Source organism: Bos indicus x Bos taurus, chromosome 12 (genome assembly GCF_003369695.1).
Source record: "Bos indicus x Bos taurus breed Angus x Brahman F1 hybrid chromosome 12, Bos_hybrid_MaternalHap_v2.0, whole genome shotgun sequence".
In the NCBI taxonomy this organism is placed as follows: domain Eukaryota; kingdom Metazoa; phylum Chordata; class Mammalia; order Artiodactyla; family Bovidae; genus Bos; species Bos indicus x Bos taurus.
In genome coordinates, this window is record NC_040087.1 from 72,634,638 (window position 1) to 72,660,605 (window position 25,968).

Consider the following 25,968-nt stretch of genomic DNA (forward strand, 5'->3'; position numbering starts at 1 on the left):
ATACACACACACACATATATATCTAATAGCTATATTTAAGTATTTATAACTAGGTTCTTACAGCTAGTTCAGCAATATAGTCAACATCTCTAACACTGACTATATGGGAGAAATGCATTTTGAACTACTTTCAAATGAACTGTCAGCACACAGTCTATCAGTAAATAGGATTCCACTTTAATTCTGGAACATAAACATGGCTACACCACAAAGGAGCATGTGATTCAAACCCTGTAACACAAGTGGTGAACACCACAAATGTGCTTTTGAATTTATTATTCAGCATCAAGATTTTAAAATTATACGGATGAAGAAAAAAAAATGTGTAACTATGGGTGGTGGTGGACATTAACTAGACGTGGTGATTATTTTGCAACATATACAAATATCAAATCATTATATTGTATACCTGCAAATAATATAATGTTATATGTTAACTATACTTCAATAAAAAGTTTAAAAATTAAAAAAAGTAAGATTACACAAGTATTCTCCTAATTTGAACTGCTGAAAACAGAGATTTAAGAGGATAGCTAATTTCATTTTTTAAGTCACAGTTTATATTTTATTGAAATTTCTGAAAAAGACAAAAATAAAAGTTATAAGGAAAACTTTTATAAAATCTTATAATATCATAATATACAAACTTATTATATTATAGGGATAATCCTATGAATTATCTTTCTTGAGTCAGGATTAATGGTCAAAACCTGACATTTCCTGCAGTGGTGCAGAAGGCAGGGGAAGGACAGATTTCTGAATCTGGACTCCTACAATAATAAAGGCTGAGGAAGCGAGGTTGACCAAACCCCAGAGCACCAAAAGCAGGCTGATGTCCCAGATTTGGGACGGAAGGCCTGCCATCTTCATGCTTTATAAGCCATAGGTCCAGCCTCCAGTTCTGTCCTGAGCTGAGTTGAAATGCTCAGAGGCTTCCAGAAAAATCTTTCTGTCAGTCTCCCACCATTACCTCCAGAAGAAAAAATCCCAGTTCTTCACCCAGCCCTTTCTCCACTGGCTGACTTTGTTGGACTTCATCGCCCCATGCTAGAAGCTAATGTTTAGCCCGTGCATGCTCAGCAACTTCTGCTCCAAAGGCCTTGCCTCATCCACCCTGACCACAGCCCAGTGGAGTAGCCAAGACTCTTCTCCCCATCTGGCAAACAAGGAAACCCAAGTCCACGGTCTCATGACTCAACCATGAATCCAGACTCTTTCCAAACTCCAGGCTCTTGGCCATGAAGCTCCAATGCCTTCCCACTGATGCCCGTGGGGTTTGTCTTCCAGACATCGTCCAGCCAGAACCTGAGCTCATCATGTTCTAGCCTTTCTCTCTCCTTTGCTCTCCAATCACTGGCACAGCCTTTCCACCAATCCCATAGAACGGCTGTTATGGTCACTCCCTCCCATTTCATCACTGTAACCCCAATCCCTAGGTAAGGAATCTCTTGTTGCTTAGTTGCTCAGTTGTATCCGACTCTTTGCAACCCCACAGACAGTAGCCCACCAAGCTCCTCTGTCCATGGGATTCTCCAGGCAAGAATACTGGAGTGGGTTGCCATTTCCTTCTCCAGGGGATCTTCCTGACCTACGGACTAAACTCACATCTCCAGCTTGGCAGGCAGATTCTCTACCACTGAGCCACCTGGGAAGCCTGTCAAAAAGGAGAGGAGACCATTCAAGGACAGACTAGGAATCTCTCAGACTATGTCTAACATCACCAACTGATCTCCCAGCTCAGATTCTTTGAATTCTTCCTACAGCCCAGCTCTCCAATCCTGCCATGCTCAGTCTCTGAACATTCAACAGCTATGAAATGCCACAAGAAAGACCCAAATAGCTTCAGTCTATCACTCAGTGGTTGCCATAAGCAACCTCAACCAGCATCCCTCCAATCTCTTCTGCACATTCCCCACTCTGTCAACAAATTCATTGGCACCAATAATTCACATCCAGTGCTCTCCTGCCACCTTTTGCTGCTAATTTCTGCCTGTCTCCACGGAGAGGAGCAGCTAGTACGCCTCCCCCTAGGGCAACGCATATCTTATAAGTGTTCACCTCGACTCTGGACAACTCCAGAATGCCTCTCCCAGCTCTAAAACCCCCAGTCAGACCTGCTGAGACCTCTACTGCAGCTGCCTCTGAGATCAACGTCCCTTTAACACCCAACCCTGCTTCTCTCACGGGTGTCATCTGAGAGCGGTGCCCAAATCTCACCTGCAAACCTCCACCCCGCAGCCTGTGTCTCGGGGAACCCAACCTCAGCTGGTGAGTAATCATGAGATTTTTCATGGTAAAGGACCTCATCGAGGTTTATGATAGAACAAAAGGAAAGACAGAGAGGAAGCTGGGCTAATTAATGTTGTGCAATCCGTGACCAACCCTCCCTGTCCTCTCCAACCTCCTGCCCCCCAACCCCCAGCACCTTGGGAAGCTGCCATGCCTTGGGGCGGGGGCAGTGGGCCCCCGCCAAGCCGGCTCCTCACTCCTAACCATTGAGATGCCCACAAATCAGCTTTGATCCCAATCCAAGGGCTGTGGGCCTCATGCCAGGCTGGCATTTAAAATGAGCATTTCAATCGCAGCAGATGCCAGCAAGGGAGCATGGCTAATTCATGCAGCCCCAGCCTGGGCAGGGCGGGATCCACATGGAACACGATGCTCTAAAACTGACAGACTTGTTGGGACCCTGGAATCAGCCCCAGATAGCATTCCATGCCTACCATACGTGTCCCTGCTCGGGCACCGAAAATATAAAACAATGAAAACACGGCCCTCATATAATGTCAGATAGGAAGCTAGCAAAAACAAAGGGGAAACAAAAGAAACTAAAATACATGTTGATATACAAAAAGAAATAGCCAGCAATGCCTTATAAAAATCAACCCTAAAAAAGGAGGCAACAGAGAGATATTAACCTGACATAAATAATATGAATAGACAATAATTGTTAGAAATGATTTCCTCCTATATTCATATATAATTCATATTGAATATATTCATATATTTCTCTCTGTTACTGGTTCAAAGGAAAAAAACCCTGCATGTTCTAAACACTTGAAGATAACATCCAATATGTGAAGAATTTATGCATTACGTATTACAAACACATGCCCAAGGGAACCAATCCCCCTGAAATGATCTTAGGAAAAAAATCAGGGGCAGTAAACACTTCATGAATCAGTCAGTGAGTAAAGAGAATAATTACAAAAGGCCATCATATGTGAACCACAATATTTCTGAAGACAAAAAATCCAACTCAACTGGCCATGGGTTTAAGTCCAAAGTAAAAGGCTAAATAGAGAAGTGGAATAAAGTAATCATTAGATTCCAGAAACATTTGTAGGTAAGACAGGAAAAAGATGGTCCCCCTCCCACTTTAAATCACTTAACACACAGCAGACCACAGGAAAACAATATATTGAAAACATACCATAAAAACTGCTAGCACCTTAGTTGTATAAAAGTATGTTTATAAATATTCACCCTGTCTACTGGATCATGTTAATAACAATTATTACCCTGTGACCTGGTCCAAGACCTGGATCCTGGCAGTAATTTCATCCAGGGGGTCCTACTTTTTCCTTTGGTTTCCATCACGTGTCTTTTCTAGATTTTCTCAACCAATCCCTGAAACTGTTTGCTTAAAAAAGGTGACTGGCTTCCACATTGAAAGTTATACAAACAATCACGTATGCCCTGTGGCATGTGCTGGTTGGCTGGTCTAGTAGGAAAGTCACCCTTTTACCCGATACCTACTACTTTCCACCAAAAATCACAGATGCTCCAAGAACTACTCAGAGTTAAAAATCTCTACTTGTGAGCCCAGCAATAGATACATTTTCTACTTTATGCCTGATAGGTTTGACTAGTTCATAGTAACATTACATAGGAAGACTGCAGTTTTATTAACTGTTCTGCATTCATCAAAATGTTTTGTTTGCATAAATAACCCCCACAGAAGCACTTTTCAGTTAATAAGTTATCTAACTCAGGTGGAAACTGTATATAAAACGCTGAGACTTTGCTGAAACTTACCATGTGCCATTGGTAGACTTGACTTTGCATCCAGTGTCTGGGTGGCTGGGGCATTCACTGAAAAAGCATAAAAATGTAATTACAGGGTCCTGTATTTACAGCATCTACATCTGAACATGAGGATAAACTGAGTATTCATCAAATTAGTCAAGGTATATTAATCATGAGGGGACAAATGTTTCAAATGACAAAGATAGCACCAACTAACCTAAACCAAATTTATAACAATTTGAAATACAATCCACCCTTTTCAAATATACAAGTCAGTGGGTTTTAATACAGTCACAGAGGTGTACAACCACAACCACTCTCAAGTTTTTGAACATACTCATTACATGTACACCTCCCCAAATACCCACATTTATTAGCCCCATCTCTCCCTCCCTGCAGGCCCGGGCAATCAAAGATCTACTTTCTATCAAGGAAAGTTATGACCAACCTAGATAGCATATTCAAAAGCAGAGATATTACTTTGCCAACAAAGGTTCATCTAGTCAAGGCTATGGTTTTTCCTGTGGTCATGTATGGATGTGAGAGTTGGACTGTGAAGAAGGCTGAGCGCTGAAGAATTGATGCTTTTGAACTGTGGTATTGGAGAAGACTGTTGAGAGTTCCTTGGACTACAAGGAGATCCAACCAGGCCATTCTAAAGGAGATCGGCCCTGCGATTTCTTTGGAAGGAATGATGCTGGAGCTGAAACTCCAGTACTTTGGCCACCTCATGAGAAGAGTTGACTCATTGGAAAAGACTCTGATGCTGGGAGGGATTGGGGGCAGGAGGAGAAGGGGACGACAGAGGATGAGATGGCTGGATGGCATCACTGACCCGATGGACATGAGTCTGAGTGAACTCTGGGAGTTGGTGATGGACAAGGAGGCCTGGCGTGCTATGATTCATGGGGTTGCAAAGAGTCAGACATGACTGAGCGACTGATCTGATCTGATCTGATCTCTATGGATTTGCCTATTCTGGTCTTTACTTATAAATGGAATCATATAATTAGTTATGCGACCTTCTGTAGTCCGCTTACTTTAACTTAGCATCATGTTTTCATGTTTCATCCATGTTGAAGCACGTGTCAGCACTAGCATGTATTTTTATGGCCAAATAACATTCCATTTTGTAGATAAACCACGTTTTATTTATCTATTCATTAATTGATGGCCATTAGGGCTTTTTCCACTTTGGGGCTATTAAGAATAATGCTGTTATGGATGTTCATGTACAATAAACCAATTTATAAGACTATCCCAATCACTGGGCTGAAAGACACCTTTTAAAGGCATTAATTCAGCTACAGCCTTTAGAAGAGTATACCTGATTCAAGTAAGACTGAACACTCGTCAAAATATCTCAGAAAATTAGATTCCACAGCCTCTCTTCTAATACTGACAATTTCTGTCTGAGGTTCCTCTCTCAACTATTTGTCTATTAGTTTACTGACTCTTTCCATAGCTTATTAAAAACAGATCTTTAATTCTAATCCTATCTAAGAAATACTGGTCACAAGCCCTAGCTACCCCTGTAGGCATACAATTTCATCTTTACAATGGCTAGTGTAAAAGTGTTCAACTTCTAACTATGGGTAAACTGCTAACGATTCTGGAAATATGGCCTTCGAACCCATCTGCAACTTGCTAAGCTAGATCCAGGTTTGACAAACTACAGTCTATAAGACACACCAACACCTGCCTGTTTTTGTAAATAAAGTTTTATTGGAACATGTTATCGTTTCAATGGGCTTCCCAGGTGGTGTTAGTGGTGAAGAACCCACCTGCTAATGCAGGAGACTAAGAGGTGCAGGTTCAATCCCTGGGTCAGGAAGATCCCCTGTTAGGAGGGCATGGCAACCCACTCCAGTATTCTTGCCTGGGAAATCCCATAGACAGAGGAGCCTGGCGAGCTACAATCCATGGGGCCTCAAAGAGTCGGACACAACTAAAGCAACTTAGCATGACTGTTCCAATACTGTGCTGCTGCTGCTGCTAAGTCACTTCAGTCATGTCCAACTCTGTGTGACCCCATAGACGGCAGCCCACCAGGCTCCCCCGTATTGTGCTAAGTATAATTAAAATATAAACAATAATAATTGAATGTCTTGTAATTTTTCCATACTTCTCTGAAATGCTTCTGTTCTCCCCTTAGCTTTACTGCCCTTCAACTGTCCTCTCCTCCTCAGCATCTCTCAACCTCTTCAGCTTCCAGGACCAACATCAACAGGCCTCAAGAAGCAGTTGAGCATTTAAAACCATCAGCCCTTTCCAGTCAATTGTGCCCAGTTCCCAAACATGCTCATCAGTGTCCTTTCATCATTACAAGTCCTGGGCCCACATGCGTGGCCGTTCCGTGCCCGGCCTTGGGGCAGGCCCTCCCTTAGTATTCAGATCCTGTTCACACGCTTCCCTGAATGGAACAAAAATATTTCAACTAGTATTAAGAAGACAATCCATCCATTTCTCAACTGTACAGATGATGTCTTTTTGGATTCTAGCCAAATCCTGACAGCTCTGGAAGACAGCGGTGCTGTGACTTTGTGAGTGACTGACCCAAGGGCCTTGGGTCAAACCCTGCAGCACGGGGTCTCAGAGATGCCAAAATGTGGTGGTCGCGACACACAGTCATATCGTCACAGTGCTTTGCCTTGGGAAACCCAGAGCACACACCGGGGTGACGCCAAGGAATTTTTAGCCATTCCTTTATTAGGCAAACTGTTAAGGTAATAGGTATGGCTAACCAAAACCACCACAAAACCACACGGACATTTATAATAGTGGGTTTTAGAACCAGGTCAAGGCCAGGAATCAAAATAGATCATTATGTAATCTCCAGACACACTGATGTTCCAAGAATCATCTCTAAAAAGAATAAGCAGAAGTTATATATGGGTTTAAGCACTTTAAAACTATCTTTAGAACCCTGAGCCTATTACAGAAACTTACTTGGTAGAGTTGGGGCAGTTGGCTTAGATTCAAAAGTTTGCCAGGTTAAAAGATTCCCTGAAATAAAAAAAAAGATAAATTAATAACAAAACCCACAAGCTATGGGTTATATTTTGCTAGTGTACATCCTAATATTTTCCCCAAAAATACAATACATGAAATGTACCAACATGTAACGACTTACCCAACAAAGATGTTTAACATAAATCCCTTCAAAGTTAACTTTTTCTTAAAATTATTTTTCAAATGTTTACTCCAATTATTCAGGTATTCCTAATTATCTGAACTGTAACTATTCCAAGAGAAGTTACAGGGAACTACCACCCTTTTCAAAACTTGATCTTAAAACAAGGAAACCAAGTGTGCAGGTCAACATACAGGCCAATCTCATTTTACTACACTTTAATGTACTTGGAAGATACTGCACTTTTACAAATTGAAGGTTTGTGGCAACTCTGTGTTGTCAGGTGACGGTCAGCATTTTTAGCAATACAGTATATGTGCATTTTTTTAGGCATAACGCTATTGTACACTTAATAGACTATGATATAGTATAAGCATAACTCATATACACTGGAAAATAAAAAAAATTGTGTGGCTCGCTGTATTGTGATTACCGGTTGTATTGCAGTGGTCTACAACTGAACCTGCAATGTTTCCAAGACATGCCTGCATTTCTCATGACCCCAGAAACAGGGAGGAAATGCAACCCATACACCCAGTACCAATTCCCAGTTGGCATCCCTCAAGTAGACAAAGATGCCCTACTATCTGAGACAGATGGGAACCAAGACTGGGACCACTCAGAAGGCAATCAGGCAGAAGGCAAGCTTGATGCTATGACGGGAGACTATACTTCTGACTCCCAGTCCCGCTTCTAGACCAGTTCCTGAATGTTGTGGAAATGGGTGGCTATCATTGCTATTTTCAGTAGGCTGTATATCCCCCTACTATGCTTAGAGCAAACCCTCAATCCCAGCCAACCATAACAAAGAATTGCGCATCAAGCCTCCATAGCACTTTAGGATAATTAAGAGTTTACTATCAATAACAATAGCCAACACTGATGAGTATTTAACAGGTGCTCTTTATACATTTTCCCATTTAATCCTCATAACAAGTCTATGATGTAAATACTACTAATATTCCAGCTTCTGAGCTGAGGAAACTGGGGCAGAGGCTCACAAAGCTACAAAGTGCCAGAGATGGGAGCTGAACCCAGCCTGCCTCTGGACTCTGTGCTTTTAATCCTAAGTCATCTAACTGCACATTCATCCAAGGGTACAGTTACTGAGCATGTATTATGTGCATAACAATACTCTGATAAAAAGCACAGGAGACCATTTGATGACAGATTAGGTATTTGAAATTCTTCAACTCTCTGGGTTGTGGTAACAGAGCTCCCAAGTCAAAATAACTAGAGGAATGTCATCTTAGCACCCATGAACCGTCTCAGCCCCACATTCACCAATGTTCAGTGCATGGTTAGGATGGCCCACCGTGCCTTCAGCACTGGGATCCTGGTCCACTTACCTTTGGGTTCACTGACACTGTTTAACGGTTTACTGGTGAACTCTTTAATCTGTAAAGAAGAAGAGTCTTTCAGTGATCCATGTTTGAAACTAGACAGGGATGTACTGGATGATCAACAGATACTCAGCTCAGTAAATGAACCTTTTCACTAAATGCCCCAAAGACACAGGACATGTGGACTTTAATGACATGGAGACAAAAGTTTTAGAAAAGCAGCATTTGGATTCAGCCGCTTCTCAAAGGAATTAGCGAAAGAAATTCTTAGGTGCCTTCACATTTATCCTGATTTTTAACCGAAAAAATCTAATTGCTCTACAGTATTTCAAAAATACCTTTTAAAAAATTATTTTATTGACTTGGACAAACAACCACGGTGGGGTGGGAATATATTCTATCTTCATCTTATCCAACTTAAAAATGCTCTAAAGACATACGTTCTTAAATAAGTTGCACTGGTTACAGAAAAATGGTGCCAATACATATACACCAAAATACCTGCTGTCTCTGAGTGATGATCAGCTCGTTCTGTTCCTGGAGCCTCTGCCCTAACTCTTCTATCCTTTTCTTGTAGAAGACATTACTTGCATTTAGATCGTCTATCATTGAAGTTCGAAGTTTCTCTATATGTGACAGGAGCTGCAAGAACACGAGGAAGAAAGGCATCCATATGGAACCTGCATGTAAATTTCTTCTTTCTGCAGTTTGTATGTACACACCCCGCCTTCTCACTGGCTTACGTCATCTGCACATTGACTAACTCTCTGATCACCGTGTCCCCAAGGCCCTGGCTGTTACAAGGGGCTTCATCTCTGTTCCTAGGGAGCTCACGGTCCAAAATAGACAACACTGATCATGTGAACGGCATAGTAACCCATTACATGAAATCACATGGGGTGGAGTGAGGATAAAGGACCGGGCCACCCGCAGAGCAACTCCAACCCCAGGCAGGCCTGTCCTTACAAGTCCACACATATCATCCCAGCTGGAAAGCACACTCCCCCAGCCAGAGAGCCCAACTTAATTATTTTATACACCTAGCAGTCTCTGTCCCTTGGCAGGTTCTCAATAAATATTCATTGAGAAATGAAAGGGGGTTGGGGGTTGAGGAAAAGAGGAAGAGAGGAGGGAGAAGGGTAGAGAGAGGGTGGAAAGGATGGATGGAGGAAGGGAAGAGAAGGAAGAGAAGCACAGCGCAGATAGATCCAAAGATGCACAGATTCATCTCTAGAGGGAGTATCAGTTCTGGACAAGAATTCAAGAAAAGGGACTTCCCTGGTGGTCAAGGCTAAGATTCATGCTCCCAATGCAGGGGACCTTGGTTTGATCCCTGGTCAGGTAACTAGATCCCATAGACCACAACTAAGATCCTGCATGCTGCAACTAAGACCCAGCCCAGCCAAATTAATTAACTAAATATTTTTTGAAAAAGAATACAAGAATTTGGTTTCAAAAATTCAAGGAAACATTCTTAAAGCAATTTCAGATGTTGCTTAAAAGGAGGAGAAAATACCCTTGGTAAATGGTACGAAGGATGTTCCAAGCCTGTGGCCTGGGAATGGAGACAGGGACCTGCAGGTCAGAAAAGGTGGGTAACTGTGTTGAGAGGCGCACAAAGAGAGCCTGGAGCAGCATTTCCTAACTGGAGAGGTTCGTTTGTTTTTTAAACAAAGACTCAACACATTTTAGAGGCTAAAACGTTAAGCACGTCTTGTTGAACCTACACCACAGCATCATGGATACATGTTTTGACCCCGTTGTTCAGATGGGGAAACTCAGGTCTAGAGAGGTAAGTAGCTGACCCACATGCAGACAGCTGGAGGAGGGAAGAGCCTAGACCTCAGCTTTCCTGTCTTCCAAGTCCACACTCTCAAACTTAGTGTCTGTGTCACGAGATGTGTTAAGAAATTGTGTATGCATGCTTAGCTGCTCAGTCTTGTTTGACTCTTTGTGACCCTATGAACTGTACCCCACCAGGCTCTTTTGTCCTTTGGATTTCCCAGGAAAGAGTACTGGATCGGGCTGCCATTTCCTCCTCCAAGGAATCTTCCTGACCCAGGGACGGAACCCGTGTCTCCTGCACTTCCTGCATTGGCAGACAGATCTTTACCAATGCGCCACTTGGGAATCCTTATTCACAAGAGTGAACAAGAATGAACCCTAAAATAATGGTGGATTTTGGGGGATAATGACATATCAATATAGGTTCACCAGTTGTAACAAATGTATCACTCTGGTACAGGGCATTGATAATGCGGGAGGCTGTACATGGCAGGGGTGTGGGGGGCGGGGTATTTGGGAACTCTGTGTATTTCCTCTTCAATGTTTCTGTGAACCTAAAAGTACTCTAAAAACAATCTAATTTACATTTAACAGACACATAACAAAAACAACAACAAAAAGTTAAAGCTCTCCATCAATACATAGCAGGATCTTCTCTCTGAAGGGCTATGTGCTCATATGAGGCCGGACAAACCACAGGTTGAACCAAGTTACAAAGGTTACCTGAGTAAAGACTAGAAAGAAACCTTACATATCCCAATGGATGCCAACAATCTCAATGGCAGAAAAACACTTTCAAGAACCTTCCCCACATTTTCAGAGACCACTGTAAGAGTGCTCCCCACAAAACAGTCTGGGAAATCCTGAGCAGGAAAGTAGGAGAAGCTAATAAAAATGTCCAGGGGTCTGGGGGGGAGGTTTAGGATCAACAATATGGGGACTCATTGCAGGACCCAAAAAGAAGGAGGACATAAGAAAAATGATGGGATGGCATCCTTTTGATACTGGAATTAAGAACTGACCAAGAAGGTACAGAAAGAGTCTGCTGAGAGAGGAATGTGCTAGTCTAAGATGGGGACTAGCCAGAAGTTATTTCAAAAAGCTGGTGGCCCTGGAGCTCATTTCTTTTCCTTTTTTAATTAATTAATTCATTACGTTTTGGTTGCAGTGGGTCTTCATTGCTGCAGGGGGGCTTTCTCTAGTTGGGGCGAGCCGGGGCTACGCGTCATTGCAGTGCCTGGGTATTGCTGCAGGGGGCTTTCTCTAGTTGGGGCGAGCAGGGGCTATGCGTCATTGCAGTGCCTGGGTTTCTCATTCCAGTAGCTTCTCCAGTTGTGGACCACGGGCTCTAGGCACGTGGGCTTCAGTAGTTGCGGCTCTCGGGCCCTAGAGTGCAGGTGCATGGGCTTAGCTGCCCTGTGGCACATGAAGTCCTCCCGGACCAGGGATCGAACCTGTGTCCCCTGCATGAGCGGGCAGATTCTTATCCACTGTACCACCAGGGGAAGTCCTAGAGTTCACTTCTTGTGACTTTCTACCACTGCAAGTTTTACATTTTTTTTTTCTACCAGCCACATCACTCCATTCTGCTGTCCTTTTACTGCGTGACCATTCCACAACGTCCCGAGCTCTGAGAGTCTTCTGTTGGGCGGAAAAGGGTGTGCCACTGTTTACCTGTGGTTCCCTTTGAACTCCTACCACTGTTATTTTAAAACAAAACCAAAAAAAAAAAAAGGACTGCCAAGAATTTAGGTAAAGCAATAAAAAGTTGGCAAATGCAACTTCCTGTAAGCAGAGAAATACAATATGTGCATTGTAGGAACAGTAGGCACCAATCATGTGGAATAATTGATAGTCAGGTCTTGGGCACTGATTACTAAACCTGAGGGAATTCGCCCCTCTGCTGGGGTTTAGGAGGAATGAAGGGAGAAGCAAGGAGCTTCTGAACAAGCAAAGCCAACAGACAAGGGAGCAGCGTAGCCTGGTGGCAGCACCAAAACTCCACGCTCCCAGCACACGGGGCGAGGTGCCTCCCTCAGAACCAGACCTTCCCTTCCTCTCTGTCACCACCTGCAGGGGCCAAGTGGAAAACTCTACAGCTTACACAGTAGTCTAGCCAGAAAGCCACTGAAATTCCCACAGCTGCCTGGAACGCAAGAGGCTTAAAGGAGCAAGGGCTAAAATCCCCTATTAAAAACGAAACCTGAATTTCTGTCCCTAAACCCTCGTGTGCTAAAGAAGCCTTGAAGAATAAAAGTAGGACTTCAAATCATAAGAGCAGTGGTTCAAACCATGGATCTGAAACACAATGATCTGGGGTCTGCTGCCATTGTTATTGGTGTTTATTTTTTTCCAAACTCTGCATGTCCCAGACTTACCTGCCGAATCAGACACTCAGAGAGTGGAATTAGGCAGGGGCATTTTAGAAAAGTCTCGGGAACTGCTGCCTTAGAGCATCTCAAAGGAAAGATTCAGGGTTCTTACAGAAAAGCAACTGCTCTAAGTTGTCACTGGCTGTTTCCCTCCCCTGCTGGCTAAGTGCCTCGAGAATGACAGGCGAGCAAGGCAGCAGGGCAGATAAGCAGGGACCCGAGGTTAAGAGGACCTGGATTCATATATCACGCTCACACTAAAAGACAGCTCTTTCCACCCTGCTCTTCTGCCCCCTACAATCAGCATCTCTCTCTCCACACACACACACACACAAAATGGCTGAGTGATCCCCTTGTTGGCCACCTATCAACCTTCTGCATTCATTTAGCAAATATTTAGTAAGCCCCTAAGAATTGATGCTTTCAAACTGTGGTGTTGGAGAAGACTCTTGAGAGTCCCTTGGACTGCAAGGAGATCCAACCAATTCATCCTAAAGGAAATCAACTCTGAATATTCATTGGAAGGACTGATGCTAAAGCTGAAGCTCCAATACTTTGGCCACCTGATGCAAAGAGCCAACTCACTGGAAAAGACCCTGATGCTGGGAAAGACTGAGGGCAGGAGGAAAAGTGGGGGGGACAGAGGATGAGATGGTCGGATGGCATCACTGACTTAATGGACATGAGTTTGAGCAAACTCAGGGGGATGGTGATGGACAGGGAAGCCTGGCACGCTGCAGTCCATGGGGCCGCAAAGAGTCAAACACAGCTGAGCAACTGAACAAGAACAACGAGCACATTTTAGGAACAGTATTAGATTCTGGGAACAGAATGCAGGAGTAAACAGAGCCCTTCCCTCGAAAGGGTAATGATCTGGCTGGACAGACAGACAATAAACAAGTAAACAAATAAACTACTTTAAATAGTGATCAGTCAGAGTTACACTTGTGAAGTGAAGACAATAATTAAGGGAGAGGATCGCTTCCCTGGATGGAGTGGTCTTGGGTGATTTCAAGTGTCTTAAAGGAGAATGAAGGCAGGAGCGATGCTCTCCTATTGGCCTTGAAGAAGTCACAGTCAGGTTGTGAACTTCGGAGCTGAGGGTCTCACTCCACCCTCATTCCCACAGCTGACCGTGGGGAACTGCACATTGCCAACCATCTGAACAGGCTTCGAAGAGGCCCCAGAGCCCCAGAGGAGACAGCTCGGCTGACACCTCCAATGCAGCTCATGAAACCCCAAGCAGAAGACCCAGCTAAGCTGTGGCTGGACTTCTATCCCATGGAAACTGTGACATACTAAATCTGTGGTAATTTGCAACACAGCAGAGAAAACTAGGGCTTCCCTGGTGGCTTAGACGGTAAAGAATCTGCCTGCAATGTAGGAGATCCCTGGGTCGGGAAGATCTCCTGGAGAAGAGGAGAATGGCAACCCACTCCAGTACTCTTGCCTGAAAAATTCCATGGACAGAGGAGCCTAGTGGGCTACAGTCCATGGGATCACACAGAGTAGGACACGACTGAGTGACTAACACTTTCACTTTCAGAGAAAACGAAATCAGAGGGGAAGGAGCCAGACACGTAAGAAGCAAGGGGAAGGACCTCCCAGAAGTAAAATACCACATGTACAAGGAGGAAAAGGCTGCGTGTTCTATAAATTACCAGAAGGCCATCATAGCTAAAATAGTAGGTTGAGAGAGAGGATCAGGACAAGCTGAGCAGCCAGGTTGTTCTGTCTGCTCTGCAGAGAGTAGATTACAAGAGAGGAAGGCTGGAACTGGGAGACAGGATAGGGGGCCCTTTTAGAAATGCTGGGAGCTCAGTGGAGAAGCAATGGAAGCCATAGAAATGTCCGGAAGAACATGGATATGAGATACTTGGCAGGACCCATCAATAGCCTGGAACTGGGAGTTGAGGAGGAGATGGGAATCAATGTCTGCATCTGAGTGGACGAGGATGCCATCAACCAAAAAGAAAAAGATGTCTGGGAATAAACCCAAGGACCTCATTTTAGACACATCACATTTAAGAAGTTGTGCAGATGCCGAGTACCAAGCTGGCTATTGCGTCTGGAGCTCAGAAGGGTGGGTTAGGTTGGAGAAATGAATTAGGTGTTATATCTACTCATAGCCCAGCCACTATTCCCCTTTAACAAACTCTTTCTGTCCAACTGCTGGAGCAATAGAACCATGAGAAATAAGTTTCTGTTGTTTATCAGCCACCCAGTCTATCCTGTTTGCCCAAAAGGGGATACAAAGGACTACAAAACACATACAATTTAAAGTGAAAAAATAAACAGATGTTTTCCTACCTAAAAATCTCAAATAAATTTATTTTATATTTTTGCACATTATAAAAGCATCTTAACACTTAAATTTCTGATGTACCTAGCAGAAAGGAAATAGGTGTTACAATTAATTTTTGTTTTCATTAAATGACTTAAAAAGTGACTTTAATATGAACAATCCTCATTTTTATAGATAGACCTGGAGATACTGTGGATTAAGTTCCAGATCATAGCAATAGAGCCAAATTGCAACAAAATGAGTTGCATGAATTTTTTAGTATCCTACTGCATGTAAAAGTTATGTTACACTACATTGTGGCCTATTAAGTGTGCAATAACATTATGTCTTAAAAAACAATGTACATGTTAACTAAAAATACTTTATTGCTAAAAAATGCATCATCTGACAATGCAGGGTTGCCACAAACCTTCAATTTATAAAAAAACACAATTATCTGCAAAATGCAATAAAACAAGGTAGGCCTGTATTCAAAACTTAGATCGCCACTCTGTAATGTAGAAAAATTAGAAATATGTAATCAACAATGAAGAAGAGATTAAATAACTGATGATACATCAATAAGATCATCATGGAGTCATTAAAAAAAATCAAAAATGCTTAGGATATATTAAATTAAAATGTATAAAGTTATAGATATAAAGCATAATTTTAAAACTGTGAGACAAATTATATAAATGGGCTTCTATACCTAAAGAAGCATATTTACAGCATCAAAAAGACTGAAGAAATTATAAAGCAGTAGCACTGGTTATCTTTGGTATTCAAATTATAAGTAATTTAAGTTTTTGTTATACATTTCTCTACAAATTGTTTTCAGTGAACAAATCTTATCTTTATTATAAAGAGAACAAATACTCTTTTCGGAAAGACCCACTTTTTATAGGCCAATCATTTCTTTATCTTACCCGGCTCTTTTCTTTCTTGTGTTCTTGATGAAGAGCCTGAACACGAGCTGTCCACTTGCTTTCCTGCAAAACAGTAAAACCGGAGAAATTCAGGTACAGCTATAATAATGACGGGCTTCCCAGGTGTCACTAGTGGTAAGGAACCTGCCTACCAATGGAGGAGAAATAAGAGACGCAGGTTTGATCCCGGGGTAAGGAAGATCCCCTGGAGGAGGGCATGACAACCCACTCCAGTATTCCTGCCTGGAAAATTCCATGGACAGAGGAGCCTGGCGGGCTATGTCCATAGGGTCGCAAAGAGTCAGACATGACTGAAGCCACTTAGCATGCACTCATAATAATGACGTCTACTCAGAACGAGAGCTTCTTTTTCAGTGAGTATCTAGGAAACCCAACTATTTGGGTAACATTTTAGCAGCCATTTTTAAAGATGAATACAGTCAGAAACGTTTAATCACACTTGTACCTGGTTTTCACCTTACACTCTGAGGCAGGGGTCAGCAAATATTTTCTATTAAGGGGCTAATAGAAAATACGTTAGACTCGGGGGGCCAGATGACTCACTACTACTAGGAATGGGAGAACAGCCATAAGTAATATGTGAATGAACAGCCACAGATGATACGTAGCAGCAAGGATGCATTTTAGTGCTTAGCTGTTCAGTGCAGTCCGACTCTGCAATCCCATGGACTGTAGCCCGCCAGGCTCCTTTGTCCATGGGGATTCTCCAGGCAAGAATACAAGAGTGGGTTGCCATTCCCTCCCCAGGGGATCTTCCCTACCCAGGTATAGAACCCAGGTCTCCCACATTGTAGGCAGATTCTTTACCGTCTGAGCCACCAGGGAAGCTCTGTGTTTCAATAAAACTTCTTTTAAAAAAACAGGTGTTAGCCTGCCAACCTAAGAAGTCAAAAGGAAACGTCATGCTTTCTGAATCTATGGGTTATGCACTGACAGAGCATGCAGGAAGGCCTCAGACAAAAGAAATTCACGTGGCACCTGAGAGTTTCATAGCCGAGTCCCTCACCTAGTGAGAGAGAAGCCTGCTGGGAGACCCAATTCCTGATTCCCCACCGTGTACCTGCACCTGATTGGGCAGCTGCAGCAGGCTGTGAGCGTGCATGCATGCTAAGTCGCAACAGTCGTGTCCAACTCAGCGACCCCCTGGACTGTAGCCCTCCAGACTCCTCTGTCCATGAGATTTCCCAGGCAAGAACACTGGCGTGGGTTGCCATGCCCTCCCCCAGGGGATCTTCCCTACCCAGGTATAGAACCCAGGTCTCCTGCATTGCAGGCAGATTATTTACCGTCTGAGCCACTAGGGAAGCTCTGTGTTTCAATCAAACTTCATTTTAAAAAAACAGGTGTTAGCCTGCCAACCTAAGAAGTCAAAAGGAAACGTCACACTTTCTGAGTCTATGGGTTATGCACTGACAGAGCACGCAGGAATGCCTCAGACAAAAGAGATTCACGTGGCACCTGAGAGTTTCATAGCCGAGTCCCTCAGTAGTGAGAGAGCAGCCTGCTGGGAGCAACCATCAGGACCCAATTCCTGATTCTCTACCATGTACCTGCACCTCACTGGGCAGCTGCAGCAGGCTGTGTGCATGCGTGCTAAGTCGCAACAGTTGTGTCCAACTCAGAGATCCCCTGGACTGTAGCCCTCTAGTCTCCTCTGTCCATGGGATTTCCCAGGCAAGAATACTGGCATGGGTTGCCATGCCCTCCTGCAGGGGATCTTCCCAACCCAGGGATTGAACTAGCACCTCTTATGTCTCCTGCATTGGCAGGCAGGCTCTTTACCACTGGTGCCACCAGGCTGGTCGAGGACTAAGAGGCAGGCCCTGCCCTGCCTGGGGGCGGTTGGGGGGAAGGTGGACATAACAATGGGAGGTTTCCACATAATGTGTACATGGTCAGGTCCAGCTTGGAGGACTGTGGCATGCTTGCATTAACCCAGAGGCCCAGGAGAACTTTCCAGAAGAGATGCCATTCCAGCTGAGTAAGTGACGGGGCCTGAAAACTAGGAGGTACATGACAAAGAAAGCTGGAACCAGGCGCTTTTAGGTGCTGCTGGTGTGTCGAGGTAAAGCCAAGAACGGTGGGAGATAGCTGGACCAGATGCCCAGGGACTCTGAATGCTGGTTAACGGTTCTAGATTTTGTTCTGTGAAAAACAGGGTGTCACCGAAGGATTTTAGGCAGGGTGGTGATGTGGTCAGCCTGGCTGCAATGCAGAAGGTAGATTTGGGGGAGAGAGGCAAGACAAGAAGCTGTGGTTGCAGTCCATATTCACAACACATTTACTTTTTAAAAAATTTTTTTATTTTGTCTTAGGGTCTAGCTGATTGGACTTCCCAGCTGGCGCTAGTGGTAAAGAACCTGCCTACAATGCAGGAGACAAAACGGATGCTGGTTTGATCCTTTGGTCGGGAAGATCCCCTGGAGGACGGCATGGCAATCCACTCCAGTATTCTTGTCTGGGAAGTCCCATGGACAGAGGAACCTGGCAGGCTACAGTCCAGGGCATCACAGAGAGTCAGACACAACTAAAATGACTTAGCACACACACACACAGAACCGTTTAACAATGTTGTGATAGTTTCAGGGGAACAGCGGAGGGACTCAACCATTCACATACATGTATCCATTTTCCCCCAGACCCCCCTCCCATCCAGGCTGCCACATAACATTGAGTAGTTCCATGTGTTACACAATAGGTCCCTGAAAAACACATTTACTTTTTAAAATGATGTAATACCACTTTAAAAAAAAAAAAAAAATCGTGACTTCATAAGCTTTAATCTCTATGTTTTCTGGCTAAAAAAAAATTCTCCTAAGTCAGTGTGACCAAAAGAGCCAGGATGAAGGCCATACTAATTACTGAGGTTCACTTCCAGATGATTATAATTCATCTGTAAAAGATCATCAGTTCACCAGTGCAGCTGTATAAGCTCTGAAAAAATAGTTTGTGCTTCAAAATGCCTTTCTATGCCTTTTGAAGTGGGCCTACATCCAAAACATGAAAAATAACTACTAAGGTAATAGGAACTAATTCAAACAGATATCATTCGAGGAAAAATTAAACAACTTTGCCAGATGTTCTGTATCCACATCTATTAGTCAATCAGTAAGTATCTAATTAGTCAATCAGTAAGTATCTAATAAAGAAAGCTGAGTGCCAAAGAATTGATGCTTTTGAACTGTGGTGTTGAAGAAGACTCTTGAAGAGTCCCTTGGACATCAAGGAGATCCAACCAGTCCACCCTAAAGCAAATCAGCCCTGAATAATCATTGGAAGGACTGATGCTGAAGCTGAAACTCCAATACTTTGGCCACCTGATGTGAAGAACTGACTCATTTGAAAAGACCCTGATGTTGGGAAAGATTGAAGGCAGGAGGAAAAGGAGACAACAGAGGATGAGCTGCTTGGATGGCATCACTGACTCGATGGACATGAGTTTGAGTAAGCTCTGGGAGTTGGTGATGGACAGGGAAGCCTGGCGTGCTGAAGTCCATGGGGTTGCAAAGAATCGGACACGAGTGAGTGACTGAACTGAAGTATCTAATGAACATCTATTATGAATTACACATGCAATAGGAGACAAGAAAAAAATAATTAGTCACTGTCATTATCACTGAAAGAGACACCTTTTCTTAGATGATGTCTCCTATAAATTACTTCACCTAGAAAAATCAGTAGTCACTCACTTCTACATACCTGATTGTCAAGTAGCTGCATCACATTTTGGAAATCCTGGGGATGCTGTGGACGTTCTTCTTTAAACTCATGTGCATCTTTTAGCGTGCCGATGTTAGACTTGATCTGCATATTGGACTTCTGGATTTCTGACAATTGCTATAAAATAAAAGTAAAAATCACTGGTGAAAATGTTCATACTTCTATAAGACCAAAACAGAGGGCCTCCCTGGTGGCTCAGTGGTAAAGAATCCACCTGCGAATGCAGGAGATGCGGGTTCAATTCCTGTTCCGTGAAGATCCCACATGCCATGAAGCAACTAAGCCTGTGCACCACAACTATTCAGCCCGTGCTCTACAGCCTGGGAGCCACAACTACCGAAGCCGGCGTGTCTGAGAGTCCATGCTCTGCAACAAGAGAAACCACTGCAAGGAGAAGCTGGAGCTTCACAACTAGAGCGTAGCCGCAGCTCTCCCCAGCTAGAGAAAAGCCTGCAGAGCAACAAAGACCCAGCACAGCCAAAAAAATAATGTTTTTAATTTTTAATTAAGAAATAAAGACTGAAACAGAGAACAAAACTGGGGAGCCTGTAGCCACATATTAAATCTGACTGTCCTACAAGACAATCATCATGCTTCTCTTCACAGTGGTTTTCCTGTTTTACTTCTTCCAATAAAAGAACATGCACAGGGTGTAAAAGGGAAAGGAAAACCTAACTTTCTAATCTTAGGTGATGGGCAGGTTAACAGTTGCCAGAAATAGAGGAATTGGGTGCAGTTGATTGACTGGGTGATTTAGTGAGGAGGCCAGAAGGGGGCGACAGAGGATGAGATGGTTGGAGGGCATCACCGGCTCCGAGTTTGAGCAAACTCCAGGAGATGGTGCAGGACAGGGAAGCCTGGCATGCTGCAGTCCATGGTGTCGCAAAGAGTCGGACACGACTGAGCTACTGAACAACAACAACTGTCCAAGAGCTCTGATGCTCAGACCCAAGGGAGGTGATGTGGGGACACCTGAACCAACAGGGAGTTGCCTGAAGGAAGCCCTACAGAAAAGACACAATGAGCCACCCCGTGTTAATTTCCCCTCAACTTTTTATCTGCAAATTACAACTTATGGAAAAGTTGGAAGGACAGTATAACGAACATCCATTTCACTGCCACCAATAGCTAACTAACCCTGGGCCACATTTGCTTTATAAAGATATGACAGCGGCTGGCAACCTTTTTCTGTAAAGATCCAGATAGTATTTGACTTTGGAGACACCTAAGGTCTTGGTCACAGCAACTCAACTCCATGGCGGCAGCACAAAATCTCCATAGAGAAAGTGTAGAGGAAACAGCACAGCTGTATTCCAAAATACTCTCTTGTAGACACACCAGAAGGTCAATTGATACCATTTTCATGGCATGAAATATATTTTGTTTTGACTTTGTTTAGCCACTTTAAAGTGTAAAAACCTTTCTTAGATCAAGGGCCATACAAAATCAGGTGGTTTGCTAGATTTGGGTCCCAAGTCATAGTTTGCCCATCCCCGTGAGAGGGTTCAGGGCGTTTTAGAGAAGGATCTTTGCAGTTTTCCCAAACTACCCCTCTATTTCAGTTATAAAACATGTTGCCCCTAGAGGGAGCTCAAGAATCTTCCATGGTCTCCTTTGCTTCCCTGGGACCAAGGCCGCTCCCACAGGGAACCAGCAGGGGCTGCATTTAATCACATCCAGCTCACCCACTTCACTCAGGCCAAACCGGCCTATCTTTCTGGGTCAGCTTCTTTCTCCCACATTGGGGATCTGTGTCAGTCTTTCTAGAAAGTTCCTTTGGAACTCTGGAAAGCTCCAACACTTGGGGAAGGGGTTACAGTTTCAGGCTATCCAAACCTAACGAGTTAAGCAAGAGGGCCCTTCTTCTCTGATCTGACCCAAATGTACCAAGTGTTCTGCACTGGAGTTTGGGGCCAGAGAGCCTGCTCTTAAGGACTTACTCTGTTTTCCATATGCCCAAGCTCCCTAGACTCTTAGGGAGGATGGGAGTCTGGGCCAGGGCACGATAAAGGAACTTGTGGATCTGAGGGCCATATAGCCATTGTCATACCACCTCTAAAGGCCACAACTCTGTCAATGCTATGAGGACTCCTGGGTTTAATACTCACATATTCTAACGCTGAGTTCTTAGAAGTCAGTTCTTTAAACTCCTTCATAAACATTTCCTTGACTTTTTCCATTTCATCAACTAGTTTCTCCTTTTCTTCTTCTTTCCATCTATCGAATAACTTCAGAAATTCTTCCTCTTTTGTTTTCTGCATTTCATATTCCTGAAATTGATTTAATACATGGCTTTAAAAGCTCTGACATGAGCAAGCCTGAAGAATTTTAAATAAATGGGCACAGCTTCACCTCACATGAGTCGGCGAGACTTGCAGATTTCACTTAGGCCTTTCTTTGGTTTGTTTTGTTGCAAAAAACACTGCGTATAAAGGCAGGTCTGTGCACAACGATTTTCCCAAACCAAAGGCAGCACATAGTATCCTTCTGTCCTTACATCTCTTAAAGTATAAACACAGAGGTCCAAAGTCTCAAAAATTCCTAGAGACTATACAATCTGCCGAGATTGAATCATGAAGAAACAGAAAATCCGAACAGACCAACAAGGAGGAGAGATTGAATCAGTAATCAAAAGAAACTCCCAACGAAGAAAAGTTCAGGACCTGATGGTTTCACTGGTGAACTCTACTGAATATTTAAAAGGAATGAACCCCAAACCTTCCCAACACATCACTGCTTCAGAATTCAGCATCATACCTTAGAGAGCCTGATTGCGTGGGCATGCTGTGCAGCCTCTAGCTGAGACTTGGTGAGCTGCAGCTGCTCCTTCAACATGTCGATCTCACTTTGGAGCTTGTCCGTCTGCGCCCTTGTCTTATACTCTGTTGTAACAGAAATATCGTTAAAATACCATCTCTTAGAAACGCATTGGAAAACTTACAGGGTACGGTGCTACTAATAAGACAAAGACAAAGGAAACTGCTTTTTCTTGGGATATTACTGCACGAGCCAACTTTACTCTTTACTATGTATTTTCAGCCCTTTGCATCATTGGGCACCGTTTATTTTTAAGTAGATTCTTTCAGCCACTGGGTTGAGGTTGGATTACCCTGCAGAGGCAGGGTGAGAGCCCATTCAGGGAGCAAAGGAATAATCCTGGGCTCTTCTCCAAGACGCCTGTCTCAATCAGAGAAAGGAAATCAACGGCTTCGACCGCAGGTACCGCAATATTGAAATCTCTACGGTCACCATCTTTCTGGCTCCCACGGAACTCTCCTGAACATGTCATCAGTGCTCAGACAAGCAGAGGCCGGCACTCAAAATGCAAACTTGGGCCACAACCCATCCGCGGGGCAAAAATGAACTACTGAGAAGTTGTAAAAGGAAGCAACAAGTGAAGGGAAGAACACTTATGTTCATGTACTTACATGCAGATGTACACATGATTGAATGGATATACATGTGTCTGTGAGTGTAGACATGAAAGGTATGGAAACCAAAGTAGAAAGTCAGAATCTCAAAGATGACCTGAAGAAATAATACTCATTTCAGAGTCTGAAATACTCTCTGAAACGAGTATGAGATAGAATAAGATACTGAAACAGAAGAGAAAGAAGGTCAGTTTCACACTGAAGAATGATAGGTTAATTTAAAAAATATTTAATCTCCCCAGTTTCTTCAATACACTGTTAAACTGTATCCACGATTCATGGCTTACAAGTGGAATTTTATGCTATTCATATTGTTTATACAAAGCTCAGCTGTTTCCTAAATAAATCTATCAGAAATAGGCAGAAATGGAAATAAGCCCAAAAGGGAGGGAAAAGCAGGTACAGGTAGGTAGTGAGTAACAAGCTAGAAATATAAACGTCCAGCTACCAAAAACATTTAGATCTAATGAGCATTTCCATGGATTACTGTGGCAATCTGTAGAGTTGCTCTGATCTGCTCATGGAGAAATAGGCCTTGCATTCTTTGCTTCTGAGAACATTTAGATTAGTTGCAAACCTGGTTCCTTGCAAGCCACAGAGCCCCTCCCCTTTTCTGCTCCTTCAATTAGCCCCTCTAGGCACTGGTTAATTCACACTGGCACCCAAACACATCTTAGTATCTCCCACTGCAAATAAGACAATACTCTCCCCTTGGTCCCACTTTCCCTCCAGATACTGCCTCCTGTCCCTGCTTTCTCTCCCAGCAAACATTACTGAAATAAATGGCTGTAATCGACATGACCACTTCCTTGCCGGATCCTCAGTTCAGCTCACTCCAGTCCAGCTTTTGTCCCCAGCAGTTCGCTGAGGCCATGTCAAGGCCACCAACGGCCACTGGGAAAACAATGGTCACTTCTCGGTCTTCATCTTACTCTGTGCCTCAAGATCATTGGGGGTCACTACCTCCTTCTTGAAACCCTCATGCCTCTTGGTTTCCATGACAACACACTCTCCACTTCCCTCCTGCCTCCATCACTTCAACTTCTCACTGTCAGCTGCTCCTCCTGGGCTCCGAGTGTGGGACTGGCCCTGAGTTGTCTTCTCTTTTCAAGTGACCTCATCCAGCCCAGTTTTGCTAACGACTCCCAGGTTTTTATCTCCAGCCTGGGCCTCTACCTTGACCTCCAGCATCCTCATATGCACGGCGACTATATGTGTGACTTGAGTGTACCCATGGCCAACCCAGATTCCCCTTCCTTCTTCCTCCCTCAATGTGCTCCCCTCCTGGTCCTCCCCTCAGTAAACATGATAACCATTCACCCATTTGTACAGGACAGAAGCCCAGGATCATCTTTACTTCATCTCCAGCTCCTACGTGGAGTCACAGCTCTGTGTCCAGAATAAACCCTCTCCATCTCCACGTCTCCCACCTCCCGTCCTGGTCCGGCTGCCACCCTCTCTCCCCTGGGCTACCTGTTGCAGCCTCCTCATGCTTCAACCTGCTTCCACCTCCGTCCCTACTGTCTGTTCCCCGCCCACTACTAGACGGGTCGTGTAAAGGTACAAATTGGAGGGAATTCCATGGCCATCCCATGGTTAGGACTTGGTGCTTTCACTGGCAGTGCTTTGGATCCCTGGTCAGGGAACTAAGATCCCATAAGCTGAGTGGCTCAGCCAAAAAAATATAAAAATACCAGTCCAAATTACATCATATCCGTACCCCTCCAACTTAAAATCCTCCAGTGGCTTCTCATTATATCGGTTATATCACCCACATTCCTACCCAGGGCATTTGAGGCCCTACGTGACCTGGCCCCTTCCTAGCCCACCTCTGCTCACTCTGCTCCACCAAACTTTTATCTGTTCCCCAAACACACCGGCCTGCCCCGCCCCCCCAAACACAGCTGACAGTGAGAATTCCCTTTGCCTGAGATCTTCATTTCCTAGATTTCCTGCATGCCAGGACCCCCTCATCATTCTGGTTTCTGATCAAATATCACCTCCTTAATGAGGCCATGGCTGACCACCAGGAGTCACTCTCAGTCCCATTCTCCTACTTTATTTTCTTCATTGCACTTGCCGCCACTTGAAAACATCACTCATTTGTTTAGATGTAACTCCTCCATCCCCTCTATTAGGATGTAAGAGAGCCAGACAGGGTCTGTTTTGCTTATGGCTGCATCCTTGAGCCCTAATGCAGTGCATGGCACATCACAGGGGATCAATATTCACTTAACGAGTGTTCAAACAAGGACTATGACGCTTTCTTTTAAAAGGATTGAGAGATGCTTTGGGCCATGTCTCGCTGAAAAAAGAAAAAGCTACCAGAAATAGTACCTTTATTATAAGGCTAAAGAAAATAGCTCTTTGAAGCAGAGCTCACTACTTACCAAGATGCGAATCTTCCGGGTGGCGGCGCTGAATATGACTTTGTAGGAAAGCTTGGTTCATAAAGGCCTTGTCACAAAAATGGCACTGAAAAGGAGAGAGCAATGAATCCAAGTGTCTCTAACAAGTGCCCCTCCACCTAATTTGAATTAAAATCTGGGTACCTGAAGCACTCCCTCTTGGGGGCTTTTCCCCAAGAGATACCACCCTGGCAAGTGATGCTGAAACCATAACTAAAAAGACATTTACAACCAGGGTGTTCTTCCCAAACTGAACGCATGCCAGTGAAAACCATCTCTGTTAACAGAGCCCATCATGGTGGTTTCTGGAACCCCTGAGGATGCTCCTGTTATACAGGTGGTTCCCAGCCCAACAGCACCAACTTGTCCATGACACTCTACCTGTGCCAGCCTTCTTCCTGTCCCTCATGCTGCCCAGCTTCAGACACTCTGCATTGGCCAGTCCCTGCCTGAACTTTCCCCAGACTTTCCAATGAAAGTCTGGCTCCTTCCCAACATTCGAGATGTCGTTTA

The 25,968-nt window shown here is 44.0% G+C and overlaps 1 protein-coding gene across 5 annotated transcripts in view; it reads right to left on the reverse strand.

Moving 5' to 3' along the window:
* Positions 1 to 25,968, reverse strand: part of DZIP1 (DAZ interacting zinc finger protein 1) — a 50,676-nt gene that overhangs the window by 18,268 nt on the left and 6,440 nt on the right. For all 5 annotated transcript variants that reach the window (XM_027557830.1, XM_027557831.1, XM_027557829.1 and 2 more), the window contains 9 exons: positions 25,438 to 25,522; positions 22,374 to 22,498; positions 21,725 to 21,886; positions 19,596 to 19,733; positions 15,876 to 15,938; positions 9,007 to 9,147; positions 8,512 to 8,560; positions 6,979 to 7,035; positions 4,039 to 4,095 (listed from right to left, as the gene is read on the reverse strand). In XM_027557830.1, coding sequence (XP_027413631.1) covers positions 4,039 to 4,095; positions 6,979 to 7,035; positions 8,512 to 8,560; positions 9,007 to 9,147; positions 15,876 to 15,938; positions 19,596 to 19,733; positions 21,725 to 21,886; positions 22,374 to 22,498; positions 25,438 to 25,522 — 877 coding nt within the window. The remainder of the gene's footprint in view (positions 1 to 4,038; positions 4,096 to 6,978; positions 7,036 to 8,511; positions 8,561 to 9,006; positions 9,148 to 15,875; positions 15,939 to 19,595; positions 19,734 to 21,724; positions 21,887 to 22,373; positions 22,499 to 25,437; positions 25,523 to 25,968) is intronic.